This window comes from Boleophthalmus pectinirostris, unplaced genomic scaffold (assembly GCF_026225935.1).
Source record: "Boleophthalmus pectinirostris isolate CB_2022bp ecotype Guang Dong unplaced genomic scaffold, ASM2622593v1 HiC_scaffold_4, whole genome shotgun sequence".
In the NCBI taxonomy this organism is placed as follows: domain Eukaryota; kingdom Metazoa; phylum Chordata; class Actinopteri; order Gobiiformes; family Gobiidae; genus Boleophthalmus; species Boleophthalmus pectinirostris.
In genome coordinates this window covers 26727252-26743097 of record NW_026571353.1, presented here as the reverse complement: position 1 = coordinate 26743097, position 15846 = coordinate 26727252, and the positions used below count along the sequence as shown (strand labels likewise).

At 37.9% G+C, this 15846-nt stretch overlaps 1 protein-coding gene across 1 annotated transcript in view; it reads left to right on the top strand.

The window, feature by feature from the left end:
* LOC110172105 (F-box and leucine-rich repeat protein 17) overlaps positions 1-15846 on the top strand; it is a 542271-nt gene that overhangs the window by 130888 nt on the left and 395537 nt on the right. The window contains exon 5 of the mRNA XM_055161948.1: positions 5486-5593. Within this exon, the coding sequence (XP_055017923.1) occupies positions 5486-5593 (108 nt within the window). The remainder of the gene's footprint in view (positions 1-5485; positions 5594-15846) is intronic.

Sequence of the window (15846 nt, the reverse complement as noted above, 5' to 3'; positions counted from 1 at the left end):
GATAACATGCTCTTTTGAACCCAGCTTGAGTTATAGACAGTTTATCCAGCTTTACTCTATGTCTAGATAAACGCTTTCCTTCTTTTCCTTCTTAAGTTTTGTCTTCACTGTCGTCTCTGCAGATTTTCCATCTTCCGTAGCTTTGACTCAATAACCTTTAGGATCAGGTGTGATTAGGTCTGAGAGCCACCATGTTGGACAGCTCAGAGAAGGACGAGTGATTACAAGGAGCAAGATTAAGTGTCAAGTGTCCGATCAGACTGAGTAAATGTTTGTAATGAAGCTTTTAGCTGAAATGGCATTAGAAAGAGGAGAAAAAGGTTATGTTCCACTGACCTCACTTTCTAAATAGACTATAAAGTTGGGGTTAAATGTTCAGTTTAAAAGAGCTGTGGAACAACCTGAATCAATACCAGTTTTAACGTTTAGTGTCTTAAGATTTTTAGTATCTCCATTGTTTAAACATTAGAGGTGACAGCAGCTCAGTTTGAAGAGTGTTCATCCAATGAAGGTCTGAAGGTTGGTGACTTTTAGGGCAAGACACTTAACTCACCTCACTCTCGGTGTTTGTGTGAATGGCTGAGTTTTTCCTTAATTAAAGCACTTTCATGAACATAAAAAAGAAAAGAAAAAAGGCTATATGAGTAACCATTTACTAAGTGAAAATTCTATGATGTGAAATGACAAAATATTCATCAGCCGGTTTCACTTTGTGGAACCGTCTGACCTTGCAGCATGAGGATTCGTTCGCTTGATGGTAGGCAGGTACTTTTTTTATTTACCCAATCGCTGCTATTTGGTTATGACATTTGTAATGCGCCGCTAACGGGACTAACTGGTATATTAAGCTTTTTCCAAATCCCGTAGGAAGAAGAGCAATAACGTCTTTCCCCTTGACAAAATTCACCAAACATTCTCTTTGTTCCGGCTTTAAATCCTCGGCCTCAGGAATCATTGCCAACACAGAATATATGACTTCGTCTATTTCCATTTCGGTCGCTTTGTTTACTGTTGTGCTGTACCACAAAAGGGACCCAGACAGGTGCTTGAGTTTGACGTCATGGCTTCACAGCTCTTCGCTGATTGGCTGGTGTGCAGTCTACAACTTCCAGGGTTCTTGCAAACCGTCTAGTGTATTTCTTGTGTATTCCTTGTGTATTCCTGACCTTCCGATTCCTGACAAAATACCATACAGTTAAGGTTGATTTGAATTTAAATTGAAGTATGGGGAATGTTAGAATTACAGAAGTACTGGGACTATCATCATTTGCCAGACCAGCCAGTCCCTTTTACATCCTGTTCGAATCCAGAAGGGTCTGGAATCAGACCACAGAGTAAAACCTCCATCCAAACTTGAGATGATCCAACCACAGCTGCCAATTTGTAACACGTGTCCCTCAAATGCCAAAGACATCTCCTCATGAAAATTCTCATAAAAGTCAGAACAAAATCTACCTGAAATAACTTGTTTGGTGCTTCGATTGTTGATTCTGTAAAAATCCACACTGTTTATGTAGATTTTTCTCCATTATAAAGTGTAAGCAACCATGTCTGTTAATCCTCCTGTCAATCACGCCCTCTTAATCAGGAAGACACCTCCAGGTCTACTCGTCTTTGGTCAAAGCATGTGGTTCTGGCTGGCCAGGTTTTATCCCCATAGTAAAAAATAACTGGCACAAATGTCAGCGTCCCTGCCAGTATAAAATAACTAGTGGAATTATATTATACTCGATCTCTGAGCTCTTGACAGTACTGAAGATTACATTTTGAATTGTAAATTGTTATAGCAGCACTCCAATCCTTTGAAACGAATGGAAAGAAATGGAAAATGTTGTGTACAGTTGATTAGGAATTGACTGGGCCCTTATGGAGCTTACAGGGTTGTATTGTTTCTTGCTGTGTGCTCTGGGAGTAGAGTGGAATGTACTGTTGTGGTTTTGTGGGCCAAGATCTCAATCAGCCGACCATCACTGCTCCCACTCTTAATGGGTAATAAATTATATTGTCAATCAGGCTCCGGAGACAATGCCCCAGGTGCAGCTACTGTATCCACTCAGAGGGAAGGCTTTGTGCTTCAAGCCAAAATGGAACGAATAGCAGTGGGCAGGATGTGGAAGTGGTCTTAAGATGTAAACAAACAGAATTGAGTGGGTCTGATCTTATCTTCAATCTTTATCCAGAAAAATAAAATGAACCAGATTTACAGGAGACTACTGCTGAATGTTCACGTGCAAACTGTAATTTCCTTAATTTGTATTTTTTCTCTTGTTGGTTCACTGAAAGTCTTAAATTGTACTGCCATAAACAAACAACAGAACACATATAATACTGTACTTAAAGGTGCATTCCACAATTTTTCTTGTGGAGGGTCTGTTACCTACTTGTCTCCATGGAGATGTTATTACTTTGCTCCCGAAGCTTTCCTCCGTCCCTAAAGCAAAATCCTCCAGAGTGGGCGATGCCTGGCGGATTGGGGGCTCTGGAGCGATGATTGACAGCTGACTGACAGCACAACAATCCAACATGGCACGGACTCCAGGCCAGAGGGTTTAGTCCTGGTTTAGACCTGGTTAAGTCCTGGTTTAGACCTGGTTAAATTCTGGTTTAGACCTGGTTAAGTCCTGGTTTGGACCTGGTTTGGACCTGGTTTAGTCCTGGTTTATTCCTGGTTTAGTCCTGGTTTAGACCTGGTTTAGTCCTGGTTTAGTCTTGGTTAAATCCTGGTTCAGTCCTGGTGTAGTTCTGGTGATCGGTTTGTCAGTTGCGGTGTGTGTATAGATGCTAATGACACTGGTTTAGTCCTGGTTTAGTCCTGGTTCAGTCCCAGTTTAGTCGTGGTTTAGTCGTGGTTCAGTCCTGGTGTAGTCCTGGTCCAGTTCTGGTGTTGTCCTGGAGATCAGCTTGGCTGTTGCGGCGTGTATATTTATAATCCGCTAATGACATGGCGTAGGTTTAGTCCTGGTTTAGTCCTGAACTATCGGGCTGTTGGACTAATGACATTGTGATGTAGTGGCCCTAGTTGAACAAAAAGAAGCCGTTACAGACACAGCTTTTGACCCAAAAGTCTGATTTTTAACAGATATATACTGTAGGCCAAGGATAGGTATACACTTCTATTTTAGGCCCATTTACACGGTCAGTCAGTAGAAAAAAAGTGGCTTGGGTGTTGCTTTAAACATATCCATCTATCATTTATTTATTATGGGTGTTTCTTTTGGTCAAAAATACAATAATTCCTTCTGTGAATAGGGGCGACTCTCCACAGATCTGAACTGTATTGTAGTGTAGTGCTGTAACCTGCTTGTCTCTCTTGTAATAGGTATGTGACAGGTAGAAATGTTACACAGAGCATCTTTAAATCTGGAGTAAATAACTTTTTACTTGTAGGATCACTGCTTGTAATTGTAAATAATTTCTATATTTTGCAAACCCATAACAGCAAAAGTCCATATACATTGCTTTATTAAACTTTGGGATATGAGGTTTTCCCATAAGGCTTTGCTTCATTATCGCAATATGTCAAATTGATAATGAATGTGACCCTCACTGTAAAATAAAACTGACATCTGCCGCAATGTAGTTGTAATATCTCTAGTAATTTCACTCATTAAAAAATAGATTAAAAACTCTCTAATACATTTGAACTTGAACTCATCTCTCAAACCACATGATCGAGAACTTCTGCTGTTGCCACCAGAAAATATTTTCCAAAACTAACGGTAATGAGAACCAGATTTTGGTATTGTACTTTTTAGAATGATTGATTGCGTGAATGGCCTCTGATTTCCTCTCATAGTCTCACTTTCTCCTTTGAGTTCCTTTTGTGCTGAAGTTGAACAGACGGCACAAGCTCCAACTTTCAGATCTGCTCACAGGATGCAGGCTTGTTTTGGTGGTTAATCATGAAGTACAGTCGATTCTCTATTCTCTGCCTCTCTTGTGTATGCTAGTGTTTGATGGAGGAGCTACAGAGGAGTCTACAGAGAGAGGAACAATCGGAGGGAGAGCGCAGAGGGGAGGGGCGGGGTATATCAATAACCGTATCGATGACTACAGTGGAAACCGTGGAAATGTTCTGCTTCCGTATTGATCTCCGGTCCATTATGAGTGTTACAATGATAGGAGCCTCCCATCCATCATGACTTGAAACACACCCGCTCGTTTAAACCTTTTTTTATGGAAATCTTTTGGTTTCTACACTCTTTCTTTTCATTGTCTTGTTGTATAATTAAAATATGTAAAAGAGTGAGTTGCTAGTTACAGTTAATGGGTAAATTTGTTGTCAGTGCCATAGTCTTGAACCAGTGACCCCATATTTCAAAGATCCATTGTACTACACTTCCGCTTACACATAACATCATGGACTGTTGGAGCTGAAGATACTGAAGTTGGTTTCTGATGTGACAAGATCTTGGTTTTCTCTGTTATGATGACAGATCTTGTGCCTTGAAATGTAAGATTTGCAGGGTTCCCACAGTCAAGAAAATCCTGGAAAAGTCATGGAGATTGAAAATGTCATTTTCTAGGCCTGGAAAAGTCATGAAATTTTGTAAATTCATTGAAAGTTTTGGAAAAGTCATCGAATTTTAGTATCTCTTTCACACAACTAAAGCGTTCTGTTAAGTTATCATTAGGCTATTATGATTATTTCCAAACCTATGTGCCTTTTGTTTAAAAGAGACGACAATAAATGCACTGACAGTATTTTGAATGTTAAAAAACTATAATACCAAACCATAAGGTGGGTGGAAAAAGCTGACATTTTGTATTTAGCCCTAAAAGTATGATCAATTCTACACATGTAGGGTGCCGTAAAGTCATGGAAAATTCACTTTAGGTAATGAAAAAGTCATGGAAAAGTTTTGAAATTTTGTCACTGAAAAAGAGTGGGAACCTTGAATTTGATCAGAATAGACACAGACACATTTTCCTACAGGGACAATGAAGTATGTAATATAAAGTTACTTGAGACTGTGCTTAAATTATAATTTCTGTTCATTTCATGTTTGGTTACGAAACGAATGAACACCCACATTTAATTTTACGTTTGAAGTCATTTTTAAAAAGTGTATGTTTGAATTTTTAACATTTACATACAGGGGAACAATATTTTTATACAGAAGTCTCAAGTTTTAAGTATAGTATTATATATATTGTTTTGGTTTGTGGCAGTGTACAATAAAATTATTACAATTTTAAAAATACAAACAATTTCAACAATAACTAATAATAATAAGTCAAATTTGCTAGTATTTCTCACATTTGTATACAGAAGTCATGTGTGAAAATGCAGTCTGTAATTTCATTTATGCCATACATTTGTCACTATAAATTATTTCATTTTATTTTATGATTTGTAAGCTTTTTGCACTAAAATTACCTTTGTTGACATTTTCTACTTTAACCAAATTGTTCGTAATAAGCAGTGGGCACTGAGGCCTCATAATGTTGGATTTAAAAGTGGTCCTTGTTGTTTTTTGTGCAGGTCACAGACAGATCCGTACGTGCCGTGGCCGAGCATTGTCCTGAGCTGCAGTTCGTGGGCTTCATGGGGTGTCCCGTCACCTCCCAGGGGGTCATCCATCTCACCGCTGTAAGTAACACATTACTATTCTGTACTGCATTCTACACTCGCTGTGAGGTTAGCGGCTTCAATTTTGCTTTTAAAATTTGCAATGTGTAACTTTTCTGGTGGAGAGACCCATCAAATGCTTTTCACTATGGAGATGTTATTGCTTTGTCATGTTCCACATTGTTGCATTAAACTCTGTCTTGCATTTAATTAGTTATAGAAGCCTTTATTACAAGCCTTTATTACAAAAAAATATACCTTGACAAACTGGGTGTGATTGTTCTTACTGTGACTGGCACACCTCTGCACCTGCCTCTCCAGATGTTTTTGTGACGTCCTCTGCTGTGTCCTCTGCTTGTCTCCATATATAGATAAGTTAATGCTGTGGAACATTCCAAGGAAAACGATAAATAATACAATTTCCACGGAAACAAGTAGGTGAACAAAGCATGAACAAAGACTCGATCCACAATGAGCAATGAATTTATTAAGAATGAATCAGGTTTGGTAACTACTTAATTATTCAGTACCTTCAGCTCCATGGACTGTTGGAGCTGAAGGTACTGAAGTTGGTTTCTCTACTTGGATGTGACAAAATCTTGGTTTTCTCTGTTTTGATGAGAGATCTTGTGCTTTGAAATGTAAGATTTGCAGGGTTCCCACAGTCAAGGAAATCCTGGAAAAGTCCTGGAAATTGAAAATGTCATGAAATTTTGTAAATTCAATGAAAGTTTTGGAAAAGTCATGGAATTTTAGTATCTTTTCTATTCACCTAGAGCATTCTGTTAAGTTATCATTAGGCTATTATGATTTGTTTTTGTTTTTTGCTTTTGTTTAATTAAAAGAGATGACAATAAATGCGCTGACAGTATTTTGAATGTTAAAAAACCATAATATCAAACCATAAGGGGAGTGGAAAGGGTTAACATTTCATATTTAGCCCTAAGAGTATCATACTCTAAGGGCTTCCACACATTTAATATATAATAATAATTCTTAACACATTGTTCATTCATTATAAAGGCTAATTAAAGCTGCCATCTGTAAGTTTATTTGATTTTATTTTTAACCAGTAGATGGCAGATGTGAAACCTGTTTCCAATCTCCCCTTCCCTCACCTGCCTTTGTTCAGACTCACCTGTGCTCTCTTGTCTTCTTCTGTCAGGCCAAAGATGGTACACTATCAAACAGAAGTAATGTGAAGTGTGAGAATACAACAGGGGTGGGTCAGCCAGTCTAATTACAGATGGTAGCTTTAAGGTGCAGTGATTACAAAGCGTTGCCAAGTCTCCCAGTGTAATCCTGTTGTGTGGTCCCTAGGTGTAAAATCTAACTTTTGCTTTGTGCGTTTTTCTTCCCTTGTACTTAGTTTGGTGTTAACTTTAAATCTCATGAAAGCCTAATGAGATGAATGCTATTAATTTGGCTCTGTTGGACTACACCCTGCTGTTCTGGATATTAGCATGTAAATGAGGAGGGCTTCATGGTTAAAGACGCTCTATGCCATGCAAACATGGACACACACTGATGGGCTGAATTAAACAGGAAGCGCCTGATTCTCTGTGTACCCAGTGTTGCCCTCGATTTTAAGCTTGGAGTTGTGGAGAATTGGAAAACTGTGGGCTGAAAAAGAAAATATACCTACTTTATTTTACTTTATTTGGATAATACTCAATATGACTGTTGTACGTCCAATTTACATGGTTTTGTTCTAACTGGATGTAACATTTTTTATCTTTCCAACACAAATGCAAATAAGTCTGTACTTTGGTGACTTACTTGTTAAAGCATTTGGGATGACAGTAGTTCATACAGTATAGACCAGGGATCTCCAACCTGTAGCTCTCCAGCCCCTTTCAAGTAGCTCGCCAAAGGATTTCTGAATTATATGTACTGCCCTTAATAACTAAAATCTGATTAATTACCATTGTAAATGTTAAATTTTGATGCCTAACTTGTGCACTAATAAATGGATAATGGTTTATGTTTAATAAGCATCTAACTGTACCCTGTCCAAAGCATGCCATAGATCTTCTTGTTTCTTAATTTCTTGCAACAACAAAAATGAGCTCTCTGGCATTTTTGTTTCATGAACATAGCTCACCAGAGGTAAAAGGTTGGAGACCCCTGGTATAGACATTTGCCCACTTATAAAAAGGTTGTTTGTTTAGGTCCCAGTTGGTGTTGATGGTGGTAGGAGGGGCCGATGGCGTAGATTGGAAGCTTCTTTGCTTTCTTCAGTCTGTCTCAGGGCAGCTGTGGCTATAATATTAGCTTACCACCAATGCACTGTAAAGCACTTCGGTTGTCTTGAAAAGTGCTAGAGAAATCCAATGATTTGTTAATTATTTCATTAATACATCCAGTCCATTGTGTTCTTGAGCAGGACACTTGCTCTGATGATGCATTATTATACAGAGGAATAGCACTACAGGCTTTAAGCAGTTCAGTTCCTGGTAGATATATAGAGTTAGAGCTATGGCACTTTTCTCTATTTCACTTAGTTTTGTGATGACTGAATTGAATGCATTTCATGTGCAGTTATGTGTGACACTGTAGCTCATAACAAATTCCCCCATGGGGCCAGTAAAATTCATCTTGGCTTATCCTGTAAAACGTCTCTATACGCAACTGTACACAATTTTGCGTGATGTTTTAAATTGGAAACCTAAAAGATACTTGTACATGTTTTCCAAAAGTGTACCTTGCACCCCTGCGCCCTGAGCCTTTTGGGCTGGTGTAATATAATTATACTGGATAGTCTGGGGTGTCCAGGCGAGTGTTAACAAACCCTTGTGGGCTTTGGTGCGCCCCTTCTTCCCCAAATGCAATTACAGTTGTGTTAATAGGACTGAGACAGCCGTGCCACGCCGCATTATTAGATTAAACAGCAGATTAATTTGTGCTCATGGTTGGGGCCCCCCGCCATGGCTGCAGCCTCCTCTGACCTTGGCCCGAGCGTAGACAGACAGTAATGAAGCCAGCCAGTCATAACAGCATTAGCATAGGAACTAGCACACACACACACACACACATGCGCACACCAAACTACTGCTCATTATTATTTATTACAGTATTAAACAGGTAAGCTTTTAGGGTTCACATGAGCAAGTTCAACGCTCTGGTAAACACTATTCATATAATAACATTTTGGTCAATTTTTAGAGAGATTTTGTTGCCTAAAAATGTAACCTTTCACAGGAACCTAAAGACATTTTCCTGCATATTAAAGTGTTTATTTCATTACAGCCAAGCCCATTTTTCCACCAAGGATTTTAACTTAAAAGGCCGGTTCTCATAAATGAGTTTTCCCACTTAAACTTGCACCCACAAACACCAGCTTCGCCAATTCTCTTATCTTATTGCCCAACAATATTTTGAAGGTTTTTCCAAAGAGAATTGATAATATGCTAATCCTACCCTGATTTATTATGCGTTTTAACCCAAAAACCAAGGCAACCAAGACCAAAAATAATATAAATCCCCCATGTAGAACCTTTTCATCTAGCATAGGTCAACAAATTAAATCAAAATGTACTTTCCTTGTTTTATATTCCAACATTGTTTGTCAATTGTCAGTGTAGCTTTTCTAGTGGGACGACCGCCGCGCATCTGCTTGCCTCTAGAGAGATTTAGTAATGCTTTTCCTGGAATGTTCCACAGTATGGCATTACATTTGTCTGTCTCTGAAGATGCTGCCAGGTCAAGTTATCATTAAAATGGATGGAGAGGCGACCATGTTCATAATTTGAATCATGTTTTTAAGGCCTTTAGTTAAAAAGCTAAATGAACGCTTTTGCTCAGGCTGTGGACAAGTGAACAACCTGCTAATTGAAAATATGATAACATTTTTCCAAAGGCTAAGAGGGGAGGATAATGAATGGAGATTGGGACAGAACTGGTGGGATTTTGGGAGCAAACACCGGATTTGATTCATTCATTATTATGTTATAAGGAGCTCATGTGGAAGGTTAAACTTAAAGGCCAATGACTAAATGACTAAATGCAAAATAGGTCAGTTTAGTTTAGTTGTTTATTTATCAGGGACAATGCACATAAAAACATTGAGCTACACAAAGAAGTCATATGTTGTACCAGGTTATAGCAAAATTACTAATTTCCAGCCTCAGTCCCTGGACAGGTTGATGTCATAAATGGCGCACATGCCAATAAAATACAACACAATGTATACTGATGCAGTCATTCATCCAGTCAATAAGTAAAACTAATCCCATTCTGTCTCAGTCACCACATCCATACAGTATTTACATATTTACAGTTTATATTGCTGCATTCATTCAAGTCAGATTAATGTGTACAGGTTTGTTTGGTTAAAAGCCATTGTTTGGCCAGGCGTGCAAACATTTCAATAATTAGTACATGATATAATTTAATAATTTCATGTGGGAGGGGTTCCAGAGTAGCCTGATTTATCTGAGCTCGCAGTGTTAGAATTCGTTCGCTCGACTGTAGGTGGATACTTTTTTTCATTAACCAATCGCTGCTATTTGGTCATGATGTATGTAATGCACTGCTAATGGCGCTAACTGGTATATTAAGCTTTTCCCAGATCCCGTAGGAAGAAGGGCAATAACGTCTTTCCCCTTGATAAAAGTCACCAAACATTCTTTTTGTTTCGGCTTTAAATCCTCGATCTTGGGAATCATTGCCAACACAGAATGTATGACTCTTCGCTGATTGGCTGGTGCCCGAAGTCGAACTACCGGGTCTCCTGCAAGCCGTCCAGTGTATTCTGATTCCTGACCTAGTTGCTGGAGAGAACTTGAAATTGAAATTGAGCATAGGCACTAGGTGACACCAGCCTGGCTAGTTCCAGAAGCTTATGGCTCTATAGGAGAATAATGATTGACCAAGTGAGGTTCTGCATTTTGGAACACTACACCCTCCTCTAGCTGTGGGCCGCTTCTCTAAAGTGAGCACCACAAACTGTCTCAATGGGGGGGCAGCTGCATTATGAATGATTTTAAATAACTTGCTTAAACTGAATCAAATGTTATCAAAATTTAACAACACACTGGCACACTGAGGAACCTTCCAGGAAAATTTAAGATCTCCATGGAGACAAGCAAGTGGCTGAAGATTACACCTGTAAATGAGTGAAAATACATAGTGAGTTTATAAAGGATGAATTGCAATCTCAAAGTTATTCACATTAGAACATTGGATTGTGAAAGTTTTGTTGTTTAAATTACACCCTGTATCACTATATTATTTATAACGACATAGTGTATTATATTACAGTATGTATTAGAGAAAAATATGCTTTCTAAATGCACAAAAGTTTCAATTTATTATTTTTGCTTTGCTCAATGAAATAGACAATTGGCTTGCTAAAATGTTGACATTAAGTTTTTCGCTGTTCTAAGTTACAGCACAATCAACTCTCTGTCTTGCTTTATTCCTGTTATTAGTACCACCCCCCCTTCCCTATTTCTTCTTCTTCTTCTTCCCTTTCTCCATAATCTCCTTTCATTATCTCCTTTAGCAGTTGATTCCTCTTCTGTGTCTGTCCCAGACGGCTTCATGCGGCTCTGACCAAAAATCATATCCATCTTTCCTTTTGGAATCGTTGCATTTCTGATGACTCCATGGACCCTTCTTTCGCCATCCTCCTTTGCCTTTTCCTTGTGTTCGATTATCACTCCACTATCTCTCTCATCTCTTCTTCATGCTATAAAAATCTATTACTTTTATTAACTCATACGGACACACTCATTTCAGATTGATGGCGTATTTTTTGTATTCTGACTTTTCGCAAATTAGTAGATGTGGAAATCAATTCAAATCGTATTTTGTTAATCAAGTGGGCTGATGGCTCGAGAGGGGCCACCCACAGAGCACGAGTTCAATGCAGATGTGAAATGTAGATTGACTGTAAAATGCTTGGATTTACTTGGTGCTAATGGTTTTTCAATGTTTTTCTGTGCTTTCTCTCTGCGATGTGCTACATAACTCAATATTTGTAACGCAGCACAGTTGGAGAACTCATCATCCCGTTAAATGATCTACCACCAACGGGCCATGTCAAAATGTCTGCCGGCGCACAGAGCACAACCTGCTAATTGAAAATATGCTAACATTTTTCCAAAGGCCAAGAGGGGAGGATAATGAATGGAGATTGGGACAGAACTGGTGGGATTTTAGGAGCAAACACCTGATTTGATTCATTCATCATTATATTATATGGAGCTCTTCCCCTACTGGAAACACATGGAGGGTTTAACACGAAGGCCAATAAGTTTTGAGCGAGGAGAACTCATAAGTTGAATTCAGGAAAAGCCTATAAGTAGTAATCATTTGATCCAATAGTTTTGTGCTGAAAATGCACTGGACTAATTGTGTCATTATTGGTCGTAATGGCAGCACATTGGCCGAGCAAAGATTGCATGAGTCGACTTAAGGTGTCAAAAAACGATACTCAGATTGACACTTAAAGGTTCTATATCCTCCAGGGACCTGAAGAAAAAAGTGTATAACAATATATATATTTTTTGTGTGTATTAGGTAAATGAACACCTTAGCATTTTAGATTTTGGTGATTTTATTTTGTTTATAATTTTTAAACTTGTGCTCTGTAATGGACACTGGGGACATTTTGGTATTAAATCTATGTGAAGTTAACAACCTAACAAAAACTACTTTTTTGAAGACCAACATCTCACCCCAAAACATTTTTAGACTCCCTTGTAATTTCTTCTTCTTTTTTTTTCTTCTTTTTTTCTTCTTCTTTTTCTTTTTATCATGGTGCAGCCACAAACTAATTACTATCGAGTTTTTTTTTTTAAAATCCTGGACATGATAGTACCCTTTAATCCCACAGCCCTATTTAGGCAGAGGAACTTAGTCCCCGCATTAACAGTCTGTTTTAAAACACTAAAAAGATAAACTGGTTATCTCAATGTCCACTATAAAGGACACAAATGAATGGGCTGGGTCTCAGAAGGATATTGCACAAAATTGATTCTTGTGAGCTTTTAGCCGTGTTATAATGTTGTTATCTCCTAAAAACATACCTGGAGTTATGTTTAGATTTTTCCACACATGTTTGAGTAACCCTTTATGATTAGTCTACATCTCCAAAGCCCAAAATGCTCTGTTCTACCGTGTGATGTCATGAAGAGGTAGTTTTAAAGTTAACATCGACATTTTACCTTTTGTTCAGTAGAGATTGTCAATTCCAGGACTAAAGTGAAGGTGTATGGAGTTTAGAAACACAGTGGAGCACGTCCTGTGTGTTCAGCATGTGTGAATGAGACAAAACACAACTCCAGATAAGATAAATCAGAAGGTAGTGTAATATGGGCCCTTTAATATGCACAAATATATAAACATAGCAACATTTTACTTTTCCTGAATTGTTTTAGATTAGGATGAGTAATAGTATTGTATTATAATAACATTTTATATATAATTACATGTATTGTATTGGGAAAGTCCAAGTTACCTGAAGATTTTTAAATAGCTCTTATGATTTCGTGGTCTCATGAATGTTAGTTAGATGCATATTCACATAAAGATACAGAACAGCTTTGAGAGTTTTAACCATAAACCACTTTTAGACACCTCATATCAAAAAGTTATCTGGTTCTATTCTATAATTGTGTAATATAAACTTAATATTAGTGATAATTTTTAAGAAGGTGTCATTTTCATAATATCAAGACATTAGATTGATTATTTGCTTTATTTTTATTTCTGAATGTTTTTGCTTCTTGGTTAAATGTTAACCGCCGTCAAATTGGTCCTTTGTCCAACTCACACTTTCTTTGGACAGGGTTTTGGTGAGTAAAGATTGTTGCTGCCAGTTCAATGATTGCTTAGCCAGACCAATTCCCTCCTGTGATTATTGAGACACGGCTACTTAAGTTCAACTAAGGCAATTTTGGAACAAACCTTTTTATATTGGCATTCCATTTGAGTGCAGGAAACTTGTACATATGTAAAAGCTATTGTTAGGAATATTTTATTATCCCTATGGGGGAATCCAACTTCTGTATTTGACCCATTTCTCCATGCCACTTTTGCTTGTTTCCTGTGACTAGTTAAAGAAGCCATATTACACTATTTTCTATAATGTTTTTTTCATCAAAAACATACCTGGAGTTGTGTTTTGTTTCATTCACACATGTAATACAGAAAGTGCTCCACTGTGGTTTTGAACTCCATACACCATCACTAGAATCATTTGGATAATTTCAGCACTGGAATTGCTGATCTAAACAAAAAAAAGGTAGCTGTTAAATTGAAAACTATCGCTTTCATGACATCACAAGGTGGAACAGAGCGTATGAACTGAGGACATAACATTATAACACGGCTAAAAGCTAATAAGAGTCAGCTCTGCATAGTATAGGTTGTTTAATCATGTCTACTACACAGAAGTGGGGACTTGCACGTTGTGGCTTTGACTTGAGTCAGACTAGAGTCACTATTTTTTAGGACTTGAGACTTGACTTGATAAAATAGACAAAGACTTGGGACTTGACTTGGACTTGAACCCTGCGACTTGAAAAGACTTGATACTTAGACTAGATTAAGCACTCTTAAATCTTAACTCTTTCTGTTTTGACTGTAATAATTCACACTCTTGTCAAGACATTTAAAAAGGAAAAATTTGCATTTCTACAACTCTTATATGAATACTCCTGACATTTTAAGTAAAATTTTGTTTAAAATTCATATTAAATTGCAAAAATCTAAGCTGTATTACTATATATAATGGTTTAAAGACTTGAAGCTCAAAGCAGACAACTTGGACTTGACTTGGACTTATGGCCCAGTGACTCGAGACTCAACTTGGGCTTGGTCTTTGACTTGGGACTTGACTCGGACTTGAGGTCAAAGACTTGAGACTTACTGGAGACTGCCAAAACAACAACTTGGTCCCACCTCTGTTACTACATTCACTAACTTTCTGTTGGTTGAATCCACAATTTCTTTAAGCCCCATGAGGTGACTGCTGTGATTTTCGGCCTATACAAAATTAATTGAAATGAACTGAACCTGTCTGAAGCAGTGTGTGACCGCAGTGTAGCACCCAGGGACCCATCTCCACACCTTGAGCTAAGCTTGGTCAGGACTGTACCTTAGCTGGAGGATTTACTCGATTTTACTTACTTCTGCTTACGTACTGGAGCATCTCAGCATTGCAATAGAAAAGTTATTTTAGTCTGAATTGAAAATCCTACACTACCAAAATGCTAACCACAAGTGTACAACTTTACCACAGCTAACACATTTTTACCCACTAACAAACGCGTCCCCAGCCTCTCCACTACACTATTCTATTCTGACTGCAGGAGGATTTTAAAAGGTAATAAAACTGACAATAAAAAGAGCACCTCCCGACCCGTGTAGCGCTGTGGGATAAAAAAGAAATTTGTATTTATTCTGGGCCCTGGTGTTGAACCGCCCTCAAAGCTCTCCACATTAATAATGGAATTAATACTATTCTCGCCTCCCAGTGCAGACTATGGAGCAGCAGCGTCTCTGGGGAAAGGGGTTCTGTGTGCGGCCTAGACTTTCTCAAGCTAATTTGAGAATCTGATATGAACCGAGTGAGTGAGTGTACAATAAACCTGAGTAAGATTAATCGTCCTCTTAAATTGAAGTCAAAAGCAGAAGCCGTTTTGACAGGTCTCAGGGGTGTTCGCATTTATTATATGTCCAGTTATGTTGGGCTATAAGCGGCTAGTTATTATTATCATTATATGGATATACACACGTTTACTTGGGGAGGGAGGAGGGACGAAATGTCTGAGATTCTCTTGCTTTGTGTCTTATGTGGTGTGCTTACCGCTTTTAATGCTAGAAGATGTAATTGAAGGTGCAATGTGCATCTTTTCATCTGCATGTCTCCATGGAGATGTTATTGCTTGGCCCGAAAACTTCCACATCTTTATACTTATCTTACATGTTCTCAGTTGTGTTTTCATTGCTAAAAATACATTCATTGCAATAAGTAAAATCTAGCCATGTTAAGATGACTTGAATTAAGAAAGTTTTATTAAAATTTGAGCACATTTTGCTTAACAAGCAAAATTATCTGCCAGACTTTTCGTACTTAAAATATGAAAATACATCTTGCTACACTTACGATAAGAAAAACAACAACTCTTTGCACTTAAAATACCAAATAAAATATATTGTTGCTTGAATTAAGAAAAACACACTTGTTCCATTGGTAGATAATTTTACTGGTCAAGTTGAATCTACTCAGATAAAGTAAAATATTCTTAATTTAAGCCATTTTA